The sequence below is a fragment of the Globicephala melas genome, chromosome 1 (assembly GCF_963455315.2).
Source record: "Globicephala melas chromosome 1, mGloMel1.2, whole genome shotgun sequence".
Taxonomy (NCBI): Eukaryota; Metazoa; Chordata; class Mammalia; order Artiodactyla; family Delphinidae; genus Globicephala; species Globicephala melas.
Window position 1 is genome coordinate 153,461,239 of NC_083314.1, and position 16,993 is coordinate 153,478,231.

Sequence of the window (16,993 nt, forward strand, 5' to 3'; positions counted from 1 at the left end):
TAACAAATGAGGAGGAAATAGGCAGTCTACCTGAAAAAGAATTCAGAATAATGATAGTAAAGATGATCCAAAATCTTGGAAATAGAATGGAGAAAATGCAAGAAACATGTAACAAGCACCTAGAAAAACTAAAGAGGAAACAAGCAATGATAAACAACACAATAAATGAAATTAAAAATTCTCTAGAAGGGATCAATAGCAGAAGAACTGAGGCAGAAGAACAGATAAGTGACCTGGAAGATAAAATAGTGGAAATAACTACTTCAGAGAAGAATAAAGAAAAAAGAATGAAAAGAATGGAGGACAGTCGCAGAGACCTCTGAGAAAACATTAAATGCACCAATATTCGAATTATAGGGGTCCCAGAAGAAGAAGAGAAAAAGAAAAGGACAGAGAAAATATTTCAAGAGATTATAGTTGAAAACTTCCCTAATATGGGAAAGGAAATAGTTAATCAACTCCAGGAAGCACAGAGAGTCCCATATGGATAAATCCAAGGAGAAACACGCCAAGACACATATTAATCAAACTGTCAAAAATTAAATACAAAGAAAACATATTAAAAGTAGCAAGGGAAAAACAACAAATAACACACAAGGGAATCCCCATAAGGTTAACAGCTGATCTTTCAGCAGAAACTCTGCAAGCCAGAAGGCCCTGACAGGACATATTTAAAGTGATGAAGGAGAAAAATCTACAACCAAGATTACTCTGCCCAGCAAGTATGTCATTCAGATTTGATGGAGAAATTAAAAACTTTATAGACAATCAAAAGCTGAGAGAGTTCAGCACCATCAAAAAAGCTTTACAACAAATGCTAAAGGAACTTCTCTAGGCAAGAGACACAAGAGAAGGAAAAGACCTACAATAACAAACCCAAAACTATTAAGAAAATGGGAATAGGAACATACATATCAATAATTACCTTAAATGTAAAAGATTAAATGCTCCCACCAAGAGACAAAGACTGGCTGAATGGATACAAAAACAAGACCAATATATATGCTGTCTACAAGAGACCCACTTCAGACCGAGGGACACATACAGACTGAAAATGAGGGGATGGAAAAACATATTCCATGCAAATGGAAACCAAAAGAAAGCTGGAGTAACAATTCTCATATCAGACAAAATAGACTTTAAAATAAAGACTATTACAAGAGACAAAGAAGGACACTACATAATGATCAAGGGATCGATCCAAGAAGAAGATTTAACAATTGTAAATATTTATGCACCCAACATAGGAGCACCTCAATACATAAGGCAAATACTAACAGCCATAAAAGGGGAAATCAACAGTAACACATTCATACTAAGGGATTTTAACACCCCACTTTCACCAATGGCCAGATCATCCAAAATGAAAATAAATAAGGAAACACAAGCTTAAAATGATACACTAAACAAGATGGACTTAATTGATATTTATAGGAAATTCCATCCAAAAACATCCAAAAACAACAGATACACATTTTTCTCAACTGCTCATGGAATATTCTCCAGGACAGATCATATCTTGGGTCACAAAAAAGCCTTGGTAAATTTAAGAAAATTGAAATTGTATCAAGTATCTTTTCCGACCACAATGCTATGAGACTAGGTATCAATTTCAGGAAAAGATCTGTAAAAAATACAAACACATGCAGGCTAAACAATACACTACTTAATAACAAAGTGATCACTGAAGAAATCAAAGAGGAAATAAAAAAATACCTAGAAACAAATGACAATGGAGACACGATGACCCAAAACCTATGGGATGCAGCAAAAGCAGTTCTAAGAGGGAGGTTTATAGCAATACAATCCTGCCTTAAGAAACAGGAAGCATCTCGAATAAACAACCTAACCTTGCACCTAAAACAATTAGAGAAAGAAGAACAAAAAAACCCCGAAGGTAGCAGAAGGAAAGAAAGCATAAAGCTCAAATGAGAAATAAATGAAAAAGAAATGACAGAAATGATAGCAAACATCAATAAAACTAAAAGCTGGTTCTTTGAGAAGATAAACAAAATTGATAAACGATTAGCCAGACTCATCAAGAAAAAAAGGGAGAAGACTCAAATCAATAGAATTCAAAATGAAAAAGGAGAAGTAACAACTGACACTGCAGAAATACAAAAGATCATGAGAGATTACTACAAGCAACTCTATGCCAATAAAATGGACAACCTGGAAGAAATGGACAAATTCATAGAAATGTACAACCTGCCGAGACTCAACCAGGAAAAAATAGACAATACGAACAGACCAATCACAAGCACTGAAATTGAAACAGTGATTAAAAATCTTCCAACAAACAAAAGCCCAGGACCAGATGGCATCACAGGCGAATTCTATCAAACATTTACAGAAGAGCTAACACATATCCTTCTCAAATTCTTCCAAAATATAGCAGAGGGAGGAACACTCCCAAACTCATTCTACGAGGTTACCATCACCCTGATACCAAAACCAGACAAGGATGTCACAAAGAAAAAAAACTACAGGCCAATAGCACTGATGAACATAGATGCAAAAATCCTCAACAAAATGCTAGCAAACAGAATCCAACAGCACATTAAAAGGATTGTACACCATGATCAAGTGGGGTATATTCCAGAAATGCAAGGATTCTTCAATATACGCAAATCACTCAACGTGATACACCATATTAAAAAACTGAAGGAGAAAAACCATACGATCATCTCAATAGATGCAGAGAAAGCTTTTGACAAAATTCAACACCCACTTATGATAAAAATCCTGCGGAAACTAGGCATAGAGGGAACTTTCCTCAATATAATAAAGGCCATATATGACAAACCCACAGCCAACATCGTCCTCAATGGTGAAAAACTGAAACCATTTCCACTAAGATCAGGAACAAGACAAGGTTGCCCACTCTCACCACTCTTATTCAACATAGTTTTGGAAATTTTAGCCATAGCAATCAGAGAAGAAAAGGAAATAAAAGGAATCCAAATCGGAAAAGAAGAAGTAAAGCTGTCACTGTTTGCAGATGACATCATACTATACATAGAGAATCCTAAAATGCTACCAGAAAACTACTAGAGCTAATCAATGAATTTGGTAAAGTAGCAGGATACAAAATTCATGCACAGAAATCTCTTGCATTCCTATACACTAATGATGAAAAATCTGAAAGTGAAATTAAGAAAACGCTCCCATTTACTATTGCAATAAAAAGAATAAAATAGCTAGGAATAAACCTACCTAAGGAGACAAAAGACGTGTATGCAGAGAATTATAAGACACTGATGAAAGAAATTAAAGATGATACAAATAGATGGAGAGATATACCATGTTCTGGGATTGGAACAATCAACATTGTGAAAATGACTCTACTACCCAAAGCAATCTACAGATTCAATGCAATCCCTATCAAACTATCAATGGAATTTATCACAGAACTAGAACAAAAAATTTCTATGGAAACAAAAAAGACCCCGAATAGCCAAAGCAATCTTGAGAGCAAAAAATGCAGCTGGAGGAATCAGGTTCCCTGACTTCAAACTATACTACAAAGCTACAGTGATTAAGACAGTATGGTACTGGCACAAAAACAGAAATATAGATCAATGGAACAGGATAGAAAGCCCAGAGATAAAGACATGCACATATAGTCACCTTATCTTTGATAAAGTAGGTAGGAATGTACAGTGGAGAAAGGACAGCCTCTTCAACAAGTGCTGCTGGGAAAACTGGACAGGTACATGTAAAATTATGAGATTAGAACAGTCCGTAACACCATACACAAAAATAAGCTCAAAATGGATTAAAGACCTAAATGTAAGGCCAGAAACTATCAAACTCTTAGAGGAAAACATAGGCAGAACACTCTATGACATAAATCACAGCAAGATCCTTTTGGTCCCACCTCCTAGAGAAATGGAAATAAAAATAAGTAAAGGGGACCTAATGAAACTTAAAAGCTTTTGCACAGCAAAGGAAACCATAAACAAGACCAAAAGACAACCCTCAGAATGGGAGAAAATATTTGCAAATGAAGCAACTGACAAAGGATTAATCTCCAAAATTTATAAGCAGCTCATGCAGCTCAATAACAAAAAAACAAACAACCCAATCCAAGAATGGGCAGAAGATCTAAATAGACATTTCTCCAAAGAAGATATACAGACTGCCAACAAACACATGAAAGAATGCTCAACATCACTAATAATTAGAGAAATGCAAATCAGAACTACAATGAGATATCATCTCACACCATTCAGAATGGCCATCATCAAAAAATCTAGAAACAATAAATGCTGGAGAGGGTGTGGAGAAAAGGGAACACTCTTGCACTGCTGGTGGGAATGTGAATTGGTTCAGCCACTATGGAGAACAGTATGGAGGTTCCTTAAAAGACTACAAATAGAACTACTATATGACCCAGCAATCCCACTTCTGGGCATATACCCTGAGAAAACCATAATTCAAAAACAGTCATGTACCAAAATGTTCATTGCAGCTCTATTTACAGTAGCCAGGAGATGGAACAACCTAAGTGTCCATCATTGGATGAATGGATAAAGAAGATGTGGCACATATATACCATGGAATATTACTCAGCCACAAAAAGAAATGAAATTGAGTTATTTGTAGTGAGGTGGATGGACCTAGAGTCTGTCACACAGAGTGAAGTAAGTCAGAAAGAGAAAAACAAATACCATATGCTAACACATATATATGGAATCTAAAAAAAAAAAATGTCATGAAGAACCTAGGGGTAAGATGGGAATAAAGACACAGACCTACTAGAGAATGGACTTGAGGATACGGGGAGGGGGAAGGGTACGCTGTGACAAAGTGAGAGAGTGGAATGGACATATATACACTACCAAACGTAAAATAGATAGCTAGTGGGAAGTAGCTGCGTAGCACAGGGAGATCAGCTCGGTGGTTTGTGACCACCTAGAGGGGTGGGATAGGGAGGGTGGGAGGGAGGTAGATGCAAGAGTGAAGAGATATGGGGATATATGTATATGTATAACTGATTCACTTTGTTATAAAGCAGAAACTAACACACCATTGTAAAGCAATTATACTCCAATAAAGATGTAAAAAAAAAAAAAAAAAAAGATTACTCTATCCAGCAAGGATCTCACTCAGATTCAACAGAGAAATTAAAAACTTTACAGACAAGCAAAAGCTAAGAGAATTCAGCACCATCAAACCAGCTTTATAACGAATGCTAAAGGAACTTCTCTAGGCGGGAAACACAAGAGAAGGAAAAGACCTACAATAACAAACCCAAAACAGTTAAGAAAATGGTAATTGGAACATACATATCGATAAACACCTTAAATGTAAATGGATTAAATGCTCCAACCAAAAGACATAGACTGGATGAATGGATACAAAAACAAGGCCCGTATATCTGCTGTCTACAAGAGACCCACTTCAGACCTAGGGACACATACAGACTGAAAGTGAGAGGATGGAAAAAGATATTCCATGCAAATGAAAAGCAAGAGAAAACTGGAGTAGCCACTTTCATATCCGACAAAATAGACTTTAAAATAAAGACTATCTCGAGAGACAAAGAAGGACACTGCATAACGATCAAGGGATCAATCCAAGAAGAAGATATAACAATTGTAGATACTTATGCACCCAACATAGGAGCTCCTCAATATATAAGGCAAATGCTAACAGCCATAAAAGGAGAAAATGAAAGTAACACAATAATAATAGGGGACTTTAACACCCCACTTTCACCAATGGACAGATCATCCAAAATGAAAATAGATAAAGAAACACAAGCTTTAAATGACACATTAAAGAAGATGGATTTAATTGATATTTACAGGACATTCCAACCAAAAACAACAGAATACACTTTCTTCTCAATTGCTCATGGAACATTCTCCGTGATAGATCATATCATGGGACACAAGTAAAGCCTTGGTAAATTTAAGAAAACTGAAATCGTATCAAGTATCTTTTCCAACCACAATGCTATGAGACTAGATATCAATTACAGGGAAAAAAGTGTAAAAAATACGAACACATGGAGGCTAAACAATACGCTACTAAATAACCAAGAGATCACTGAAGAAATCAAAGAGGAAATCAGAAAATACCTAGAAACAAATGACAATGAAAACATGACGACCCAAAACCTATGGGATGCAGCAAAAGCAGTTCTAAGATGGAAGTTTATAGCAATACAATGCTACCTCAAGAAACAAGTAAATCTCAAATAAATAACAAAACCTTACATCTAAAGTAATTAGAGAAAGAACAAAAAAACCCCAAAGCTAGCAGAAGGAAAGAAATCATAAAGATCAGATCAGAAATAAATGAAAAATAAATGAAGGAAACAATAGCAAACATCAATAAAACTAAAAGCTGGTTCTTTGAGAAGATAAACAAAATTGATAAACCATTAGTCAGACTAATCAGGAAAAAAAGGGAGAAGATTCAAATCAATAGAATTAGAAATGAAAAAGAAGAAGTAACAACTGACACTGCAGAAATACAAAGGATCATGAGAGATTACTACAAGCAACTGTATGCTAATAAAATGGATGACCTGGAAGAAATGTACAAATTCTTAGAAAAGCACAACCTTCCAAGAGTGAACCAGGAAGAAATAGAAAATACAAACAGACCAATCACAAGCACCGAAATTGAAACTGTAATTAAAAATATTCCAACAAACAAAAGTCCAGGACCAGATGGCTTCACAGTAAATTTTATCAACCATTTACAGAAGAGCTAACACCCATCCTTCTCAAACTCTTCCAAAATATAGCATAGGGAGGAACACTCACAAACTCATTCTACGAGGTCGCCACCCTGGTACCAAAACCAAACAAATATGTCACAAAGAAAGAAAACCACAAGCCAATATCACTGATGAAGATAGATGCAAAAATCCTCAACAAAATACCAGCAAACCAAATCCAACAGTGCGTTAGAAGGATCATACACCATGATCAAGTGGGGTTTATCCCAGGAATGCGGGGATTCTTCAGTATATACAAATCAATCAATGTGATACACCATATTAACAAATTGAAGGATAAAAACCATATGATCATCTCAATAGATGCATAAAATCTTTCAACAAAATTCAACACTCATTAATGATAATAACCTTCCAGAAAGTAGGCATAGAGGGAACTTTCCTCAACATAATAAAGGCCATATATGACAAACCCACAGCCAACATCGTCCTCAATGGTGAAAAACTGAAACCATTTCCACTAAGATCAGGAACAAGACAGGTTGCCCACTCTCACCACTATTATTCAACATAGCTTTCGAAGTTTTAGCCACAGCAATCAGAGAAGAAAAAGAAATAAAAGGAATCCAAATCGGAAAAGAAGTAAAGCTGTCACTGTTTGCAGATGACATGATAAGATACATAGAGATTCCTAAAGATGCTCCCAGAAAACTACTAGAACTAATCAATGAATTTGGTAAAGTAGCAGGATACAAAATTCATGTACAGAAATCTCTTCCATTCCTATACACTAATGATGAAAAATCTGAAAGAGAAATTAAGGAAACAATCCCATTTACCATGGCAACAAAAAGAATAAAATACCTAGGAATAAATCTACCTAAGGAGACAAAAGATCTGTATGCAGAAAACTATAAGACACAAATGAAATAAATTAAAGATGATACCAACAGATGGAGAGATATACCACGTTCTTTGATTGGAAGAATCAACATTGTTAAAATGACTATACTACCCAAAGCAACCTACAGATTCAATGCAATCCCTATGAAACTATCAATGGCATTTATCACAGAACTAGAACAAAAATTTTCACAATTTGTATGGAAACACAAAAGACCCTGAGTAGCCAAAGCAATCTTGAGAAAGAAAAATGGAGTTGGAGGAATCAGGCTTCTTGACTTCAGACTACACTACAAATCTACAGTAATCAAGACAGTATGGTACTGGCACAAAAACAGAAAGATAGATCAGTGGAATAGGATAGAAAACCCAGAGATAAACCCATGCACTTATGGTCATCTTATCTTTGATAAAGGAGGCAAGAATATACAATGGAGAAAAGACAGCCTCTTCAATAAGTGGTGCTGGGAAAACTGGACAGCTACATGTAGAAAAATGAAATTAGAACACTCCCTAACACCATACACAAAAATAAACTCAGAATGGATTAAAGACCTAAATGTAAGGCCAAACATAAAACTCTTAGAGGACCACATAGGAAGAACACTTCATGACATAAATCACAGCAAGATCCTTTTTGACCCACCTCCTAGAGAAATGGAAATAAAAACAAAAATAAACAAATGGAACCTAATGAAACTTAAAAGCTTTTGCACAGCAAAGGAAACCATAAACAAGACAAAAAGACAACCCTCAGAATGAGAGAAAATATTTGCAAATGAAGCAACTTACAAAGGATTAATCTATGAAATATACAAGGAGCTCATGCAGGTCAATATCAAAAAAAACAAACAACCCAATCCAAAAATGGGCAGAAGACCTAAATAGACATTTCTCCAAAGAAGATATACAGATTGCCAACAAACACATGAAAGGATGCTCAACATCAGCAATCATTTGAGAAATGCAAATCAAAACTGCAATGAGGTATCACCTCACACCAGTCAGAATGGCCATCATCAAAAAATCTACAAACAATAAATGCTCGAGAAGGTGTGGAGAAAAGGGAACCCTCCTACACTGTTGGTGGGAATGTAAGTGGATACAGCCCCTATGGAGAACAGTATGGATGTTCCTTAAAAAAGTAAAAATAGAACTACCATATGACCCAGCAATCCCACTACTGGGCATATACCCTGAGAAAACCATAATTCAAAAAGAGTCATGTACCAAAATGTTCATTGCAGCTCTATTTACAATAGCCAGGACGTGGAAGCAATGTAAGTGTCCATTATTGGATGAATGGATAAAGAAGATGTGACAAATATACACAATGGAATATTACTCAGCCATAAAAAGAAACGAGATTGAGTTATTTGTAGTGAGGTGGATGGACCTAGAATCTGTCATACAGAGTGAAGTAAGTCAGAAAGAGAAAACAAATACCGTATTCTAACACATATATATGGAATCTAAGAGAAAAAATGGTCATGAAGAACCTAGGGGCAGGACAGGAATAAAGACACAGATGTAGAGAATGGACTTGAGGATATGGGGAGGGGGAAGGGTAAGCTGGGATGAAGTGGGAGAGTGGCATGGATTTATATACACTACCAAACGTAAAATAGATAGCTAGTGGGAAGCAGCCGCATAGCACTGGGAGATTAGCTTGGTGCTAATCACCTAGAGGGGAGGGATAGGGAGAGTGGAAGGGAGACGCAAGAGGGAGGAGATATAGGGATATAACTATATGCATAGCTGATTCACTTTGTTTTACAGCAGAAACTAACACAATGTAAAGCGATTATACTCCAATAAAGTTGTTAAAAAAAGAAAAATCTATACTGAGATACTACTTTATTATACCCACTAGGATAGCTATAATAAAAAAGAAAGACAAAATATAACAAATCCTGCTAAGGATGTGGAGAAACTGGAACACATACACTGCTGATGGGAATTGTTAAATCGTGGAGGTGCTTTGGAGAATAGTCTGGCAGTTCTACAAGAAGTTGAACATAGAATTTACATATGACCCAGCAATTCCACTCCTATGTACATACCCAAGGAAAATGAAAACGTGTTCACAGAAAAATTTGTACATGATTGTTAATAGCAGCATTATTCATTACCAAGTGGAAGACAGTCTGGCAGTTTCTTATAAAATTAAACATGTACTTGCTCTGTTATTCAGTAATTCCACTGCTAGGTATTTAACCAAGAGGGAAAAAAAAACATACTGGCATGTGAATACTAGTAGAAGCTTTATTCATAATAGCTGAAAACAATCTGATTATCTATTAACCAGTGGATAAACAATGTATGGTATATCCATATATACAGGAATATTCCTCAGCCATTTAAAAATGAACCAGTGATATAGACAACAACATGGATAAATCTCAAAAGTATTATTATAAGTGAAGGAAGCCAAATAGAAAAGAGTATATACCAGATGATTCTATTTATTTGAAATTCTAGAAATGGTATGGTCATAGGAAGTGGCGGAGTGGGAGGCATTGATAGCAAAAGGGGAGGGGAAATTTTAGGCTAATGAATGTTTTCTTTCTTGATTGTAGTGGTTGTGGTTATACAGATGTATGCATTTGTCAAAGCTCATTGAACTCAACTCTTAAAATATATACGTTTATATTGTATTAAATATTTCAATAAAGTTAATTTTATACAAGAAATATAAATATTGATGTTAAATATAAACATTTGAAAAATGCTCAATCTCACTATAAATAGATGATTGAAAATGAAAACTACACTGAGATACTCATTCTCACCTATCATTTAGTAAAAATACAAAAGTTTGACAATATATTCAGTTAGTGAAATTTTAGGAAACTAGCTTTCTCATACATTGCTGATGGAAGAGGAAAATGGTGCAATTTCCACTGAGTAGTATCTGGCAATATCGACTAAAATTACAGATCTAGCTATCCCCTAACCTCACAATCCCATTTCTGTGACTCTAACCTGTAGAAACACCTGCATAAATATGCATAAGACTGGAAACAACCCAAGTGTCCATCAACAGCAGACTGGTTAAATGAATTATAGTACATCCACACAACAGAATGCTAGCTGCTCTGAAGAATCAGGAAGATCTCTTTGTATAATACAGAAGGATCTCCAGGAGCATTTTAGTTAAAGAGAAAGGAAGGAAGCTTGGAAAGAAGGAAGGGAGGGAGGAAGGAAGGAAGGGAGGGAGGAAGGGAGGAAGGGAGGAAGGAAGGAAGGAAGGGAGGGAGGGAGGGAAGGGAAGAAGGAAGGAAGGAAGGGAGGGAGGGAGGGAAAGAAGGAAGGAAGAAAGGAAGGAAGGGAGGGAAAGGAAGGGAAGGGAAGGGAAGAGAAACTAAGAAAGGAGGAAATCTGAATAAATGTTCAAAATGCTTCTATTGGAATAAATGCTGGAAGGATAAATAAGAAACTAATAAAAATAGTTACTAATAAGTCAACTTCTGTAAATTAGAGCAGCACCACTGGGTGCTCTGGGAAAAATTTTGGTAAAAGTTACTGAAGTCTTGCCTGGAAATTCCTTCTTTCCTTTCTTCCTTCTCTCCTTCCCACCCTCCCTTCCTTCCTTCCTACAAAATGCATTATTTATCTACAAGAGAGTTCTGGAAAACAAGAAGGATACAGGCTCCTTGGGCGGGGAAACAATAAATCTATAGTTCCTTGCTACCGAGGAGGCTGGGGGTATAGGGCCCAGAGAGTTACAGTAAAAACAAGCTCTGGTGAAGGAGATCCCTCAGCAACAGGGATGTCACTCATCTTAGGTGTGTGAGAGGAAAGGCAAAGCAGTCTAGCTCCTTGAGCTGAATATCTGAAATCGCCCTCTCTACAACACACTGGCTCTTGCTTCCATCTGCCTTGTGTTTGATCACTTTGCCCACCCCTTCAGAGGCTGATAGTTCTGAAAAGATTAGATGCTGTGCACACTGGAGCCTAAACCATATTAGTTCTCTATGATATGTGGTTCCGACTACCCACTCCCCTATCACTGGTTGATTCTGTAAGGCAACTTCATTTTGATGATTAAAAATGCCCAAGTTGGTTGTATCTTTGTAAGAGTCTTTTTTTCTTTAACGAAACCCATTATATTTTTCATACTAATTGTTCCCTGTGGCGAGGAAGTGAACAGAAACATATCCTCTGTACCCCAATTTCTTCCTCCATACTCCCTGGCAAAGCAATAGAAAAAGGCAGGCAAGAGGAGAATAGCAAATGCTCAACGCCTATTGCTCTGGTGCACTCTTGTGAAATGCAACTCACTTCAAAATTAGAAGTCAGAAAGAACGTAATTTTAATACCTCTACTTTCAGTTCAGCACCCACCATTTTTCCAGGAGAGTGGTTTCCAAGTTGCTTATTCTCTTGAGATTCACAAATTTCTCCTTTAAGCCTTTCAACCTGAAATACAAAAGCATTTTAAATACAAAAGTGAGGTGGGGGGGCTTCCCTGGTGGCGCAGTGGTTGAGAGACCGCCTGCCGATGCAGGGGACACGGGTTCGTGCCCTGGTCCGGGAAGATCCCACATGCTGCGGAGCGGCTGGGCCCGTGAGCCATGGCCGCTGAGCGTGTGCGTCCGGGGTCTGTGCTCCGCAACGGGAGAGGCCACAACAGGGAGAGGCCCGTGTACCGCAAAAAAAAAGAAAAAAAAAAAGAAAAAAAAAAAGTGACGGGGGATGCTTTGTTTTAAAAATATACAAGTTATATATGAATACATTCTTTGTGTAAAAAATTTAAACAACATATAGGTATATAGAGCAACAAGTGATCTTTTCCCTCACATAACTCTACCCCGCAATCCCGTTTCCCTTTCCAGAAGTAATAATGTTTGGGATATACCTTTCCTGAACTTTATCTCACATGTATGTGTATGTTTGTGTATATATAAAACATAAACATATGTTTAACATACATTAAACATATTTTACCAGTATCAGATATACAAATTTACAGAGACTTAGACAACTTGAACGGTGTTTATTCATTCTTTCTTACGGTTGCATTTAAAAAATTAGGCTAAAATATACATAACACAAAATTTACCATTTTAACCATTTTAAAAAATTTTTATTTATTTATTTATTTATTTTTGGCTGTGTTGGGTCTTCATTGCTGGGCGCAGGCTTTCTCTAGTTGCCGCGAATGGGGGGGGGGCTACTCTTTGCTGTGGTGCGCGGGCTTCTCATTGCGGTGGCTTCTCTTATTGCGGAGCACGGGTTCTAGGAGGGCGGGCTTTAGTAGTTGTGGCACGCGGGCTTAGTAGTTGTGGCTTGTGAGCTCTAGAGCGCAGGCTCAGTAGTTGTGGCGTACAGGCTTAGTTGCTCCATGGCATGTGGGATCTTCCGGACCAGGGCTCGAACCTATGTCCCCCTGCATTGGCAGGCAGATTCTTAACCACTGCACCACCAGGGAAGCCCCTTAACCATTTTTTTTTTTTTTAGTTTAATAAGACGTTTATTCTATCATTATATATAGTTGAACCACCTCTACACACAAGTAATATGGTTTAAGATTTTCTGAGTGGGAAGGAATTTGGGTCTCAGAAGTTTTTGCGAGCCTGCTACATGTTTTCTGGAAATCATTTAAGTGGGCCTTATAAGACCCTTGAAGAAAATACAAGGAAAATTGGTTTGCAAGAAAACTAGCAATTAGATTTCCAAATTAAACTATCTATTAAGATAGCAAACCAAGAACTGGAAAGAACTGGGGCAACTCCTCTTCCATATTTCCTACGCACTCAACTCCACCCTGGGAAACAGAAGCTCAGTCTAGGGGAAGTCATGATGCAAGCAGAATGTGGTGGTACGCCCGACCACAACCGGTGGGTGGCGTGGCACGTTTGTGGAATGTGAGGCTCTTGGGGGGTAGTTTGAGCAGGGATGAGAAAATAACTGTAGACCACACATAAAATCGGAAACCAACTGAACTTGTATTGACACTAACTACACGACTCTTCTTAGTAGCCTTATGGGAATGGATAAAGTGGCTTGACCCAAGATAACACTGATTAGACTTAGCAATGTTACTTTTAAATAAAACCAACCCAATTTTCCCCAAGGTGGCTTAGATTTCATAATGGGTCACAAATACTAAAAATAAAACATTTAAAAATTTGATCCAAGCCCCTTCTATCCTCCCACACTTGAAAGGGACCTTATGAACACCAATTTCCCAATCCTAGCATCACTAGTTTACAAACCTTAGGGTTAAAAACTCCCTCCTCATTTACCCAATGTTCAATTTCCATCAGTTTCAATATACACTAGTGTAAATACCATGACTATTTTGCATGAAGTTAAGTATTCTACAGAACAGTCACGGGATTGAACCAGGAGCTCCCACCTTTTATGTGAGCTTCAGTGCTACCATGGAGGCCAAGGCAATTTAATTTAGGCTAACCAGGATTTGTTTCAATTTGTAAGAGAAACATCTTGCAACAGGTTTATTAAATTCTCTTAAAAAATGGTGGCATTCCTTTACTTTCTGCCTTTTGGCAGCAGCAGTTACATATATGGAATAGCAGATTAAGTCTAAAAATGTGGGCCCTAGTCAACTTTATTTTTCGGCATAATGACCATGATAAACGATCACGACATCCTTCACATTTCCAAGGAAAACCCAATTTAAAGTTTGTCCTTGCCAAACTCCATAAAACAGCCACTTTAGAGTAAACCAGCAGAGCACTGCCTCACCCCGATAAAGCTGTACGTTTCATCACATGCACCAACAAATCTACACGGCTAGTTTCTGCGCTCCTCTTTTACAGAATTTTACACCTATTGTTACCAGACAGCATTTTACACACGGACATATCAACTGCCTAATAAAGCAAAAACAAAGGCATTTCCCTTATTAGAAACAAGACACACCATCACTTAAAATCTTCAAACATTATTGCACTTTACCTTTCAGAATTTGACAATGCATTCAGTGAAGCAATCTGCAGACAACTAGTTTTAACAGACAGATTAAAAAACACCTTTAAGCAGACGTGGATGTCCTAAACTGTTTATTAGGTAAGAATTTTACAAACATTACTTATATTAGCGGTAGCGGTGGAGCTGGAGAGTATTGCGCCTTCTCCAGGCTGCACGGCGAGAACCACCGATCGCGTGGTGGAACTTGTGGCCCTTGCGGAGGCCGCGGTTCTCCCTGCCTGCAGACGTCAGCCCTCGCATCTCCCTATGCTTGTGGACTCGTTTGGTGATCCACTGGGTGTCAGGGTTTCTTCTGATAGCCTTATGGAAGGGATCAAGGAGGATAACCTCAAAAAATTTGTACGTAGAATCTTCACCCACCCAGTAAGAATTCAGGACCCTCAGGGCCCCACAGTGGCGTCCAGCTCTCTCCTCGGCAACAGACTGAAGGCTCCGGGCAAACTTGAGCTGGTTGACGCCATGGTGGACGGGCTTGCCGTAGGTGGCGCCCTTCGGGACCGGGCGTTTGCGGCCACCGCGGCGCACGCGAACGCGATATATCACATAACCTTGCTTGGCCTTGTAGCCCAGCCTGCGCGCCTTGTCGGGCCGGGTGGGGCGCGGGGCCCGGTGCAGCGCCGAGAGCTGGCGGTACTGCCAGCAGCGCACCCTGAGCAGAAAGCGCATCACGTCCGACTGCTTCTTCCTCCACAGCTCCTGGATGTACTTGTAAGCGCCCATCTCGGCTCACCTGATGGCTGCCGCCAAACGGAAAGGAACGACCCTTTCTCCCCCCCTTAACCATTTTTAAGCATACAGTTGAGTAGCACTAAACGCATTCCCATTACTGTGCAACCATCACCACCATCCGTCTCCATAATTCTTTTCATCTTGCAAAACTGAAACCCTACACCCATTAAACAATAACTCCTCATTATGCCCTCCCCCACAGCCCCTAGAAACCACCATTCTAATTTCTGGCTCTATGATTTCTGACTACTCTAGGTACCTCATATAAGTGGAATTATACACTATTTGTCTTTCTGTGACTCGTTTATTTCAATTAGCATAATGTCTTCAAGTTTCACCCATGTTGTAGCATATTTCTTTTTAAAGTGGAATAATATTCCATTGTATGTGTACACCATATTTTGTTTATCCATTCATCTGTCAATGGATGTTTGGGTTGCTTCAACCTTTTGGCTATGAACATGAGTGAACAAATATATGTTCAAGTCCCTGCTTTCAATTCTTTTGGGTGTATACCCAGAAGCAGAATTGCTAGATCATATGGTAACTCTATGTTTACTTTTTATTTATTTTATTAATTTTTTTAATTTTTGCGGTATGTGGGCCTCTCACTGTTGTGGCCTCTCCCGTTGAGGAGCACAGGCTCCGGATGCGCAGGCTTAGCGGCCATGGCTCACGGGCCTAGCCGCTCCGCGGCATGTGGGATCTTCCCGGACCGGGGCACGAACCCGTGTCCCCTGCATCTGCAGGTGGACTCTCAACCACTGCGCCACCAGGGAAACCCCTATGTTTACTTTTTAAAGGAAGTCCCATACTGTTTTCTACAGTGGCTGTACCATTTTACATTCTTAACAACAATGCACAAAGGGTTCCAATTTCTCCACTTCTTCAACAACATTTGTTATTTTTTATTGTTTTGATAACAGCCATTCTAATGAATATTTATTCATTCTTGCAACAAAATTTCTTGAGCACTTATTATATGCCAGGCATTGTATTAGACACTAGAGATATGATTGTGAAATGAATATAATTAAAATTAAAGTGACATATAGTATATTTAGACCTCGGAAGTACATGTTAAAAATCAATAAATTCCTAAGAAGAAATGATTCAAAAACATAACACAACTACGGGTTTAGTATTAATAATCTCAAACTTTGGTAAATGTGATCGGTATAAACTATTATCTAAATCCTTATTAAAAAGAAAAGATCCTAAACTGACACTATAGCAGTAACATTACTGTTCAGCATATGTAGTTAAAATGTATAAAATAGAAATACTGATAGAAAGCATCTAGGTCAAAGTACAGCTCTACCTGGGATGCTACAGCCACTAGAATCAGTCTTCACTAATGACCAATAAATGATGTATTGATACATCTAGCTTGCTTAGCTGCTGACTGTTACTATTCTATACACAGTTAAATTAACTCTAAGAAAAAATTAAATAACGTACCTCTTCTCCAAGTACCTTTCTTTCTGAGTCAAGTGATCGAACTCGATTTCTTAAAGCCAGAATTTCCTCATCCAATCTCTGATTATGTTCCTTTGCTTTCCGTAGGTCAACTGAGTCTAAAACAGGGAAAATGTAGTTGACTCAACTGGATCGAAGTTTTAATTTGGGGGCGTTAACTCTAAAAACTGAGGAAGTGCTGTTTCCTGCCATTCTTGTCAGTCCTACCGTGTCTCTGCATATGTGA

At 38.1% G+C, this 16,993-nt stretch overlaps 2 protein-coding genes across 12 annotated transcripts in view; both read right to left on the bottom strand.

Annotated features, from left to right (window-relative positions):
• CCDC30 (coiled-coil domain containing 30) overlaps positions 1–16,993 on the bottom strand; it is a 173,757-nt gene that overhangs the window by 107,288 nt on the left and 49,476 nt on the right. For 10 of the 11 annotated variants that reach the window (XR_009565627.1, XM_060306890.1, XM_060306897.1 and 7 more), the window contains 2 exons: positions 16,750–16,865; positions 11,947–12,021 (listed from right to left, as the gene is read on the bottom strand). Coding sequence is in view for 10 of the 11 variants with exons in the window: in XM_060306890.1 (XP_060162873.1) it covers positions 11,947–12,021; positions 16,750–16,865 (191 nt within the window). In the remaining variant the exon portion in view is untranslated. The remainder of the gene's footprint in view (positions 1–11,946; positions 12,022–16,749; positions 16,866–16,993) is intronic. The other variant, XM_060306916.1, reaches the window with a different exon arrangement.
• LOC115858929 (large ribosomal subunit protein eL15-like) lies at positions 13,092–15,328 on the bottom strand. The gene has a single exon (XM_060288330.2). The coding sequence runs from the start codon at positions 15,277–15,279 to the stop codon at positions 14,665–14,667; it is 615 nt and encodes a 204-aa protein (XP_060144313.1). The 5' UTR covers positions 15,280–15,328; the 3' UTR covers positions 13,092–14,664.

What these genes read in the sequence shown, in the direction of transcription:
- LOC115858929 (XM_060288330.2), bottom strand. Translation starts at nt 15,279, where the DNA reads ATGGGCGCTTACAAGTACATCCAGGAGCTGTGGAGGAAGAAGCAGTCG.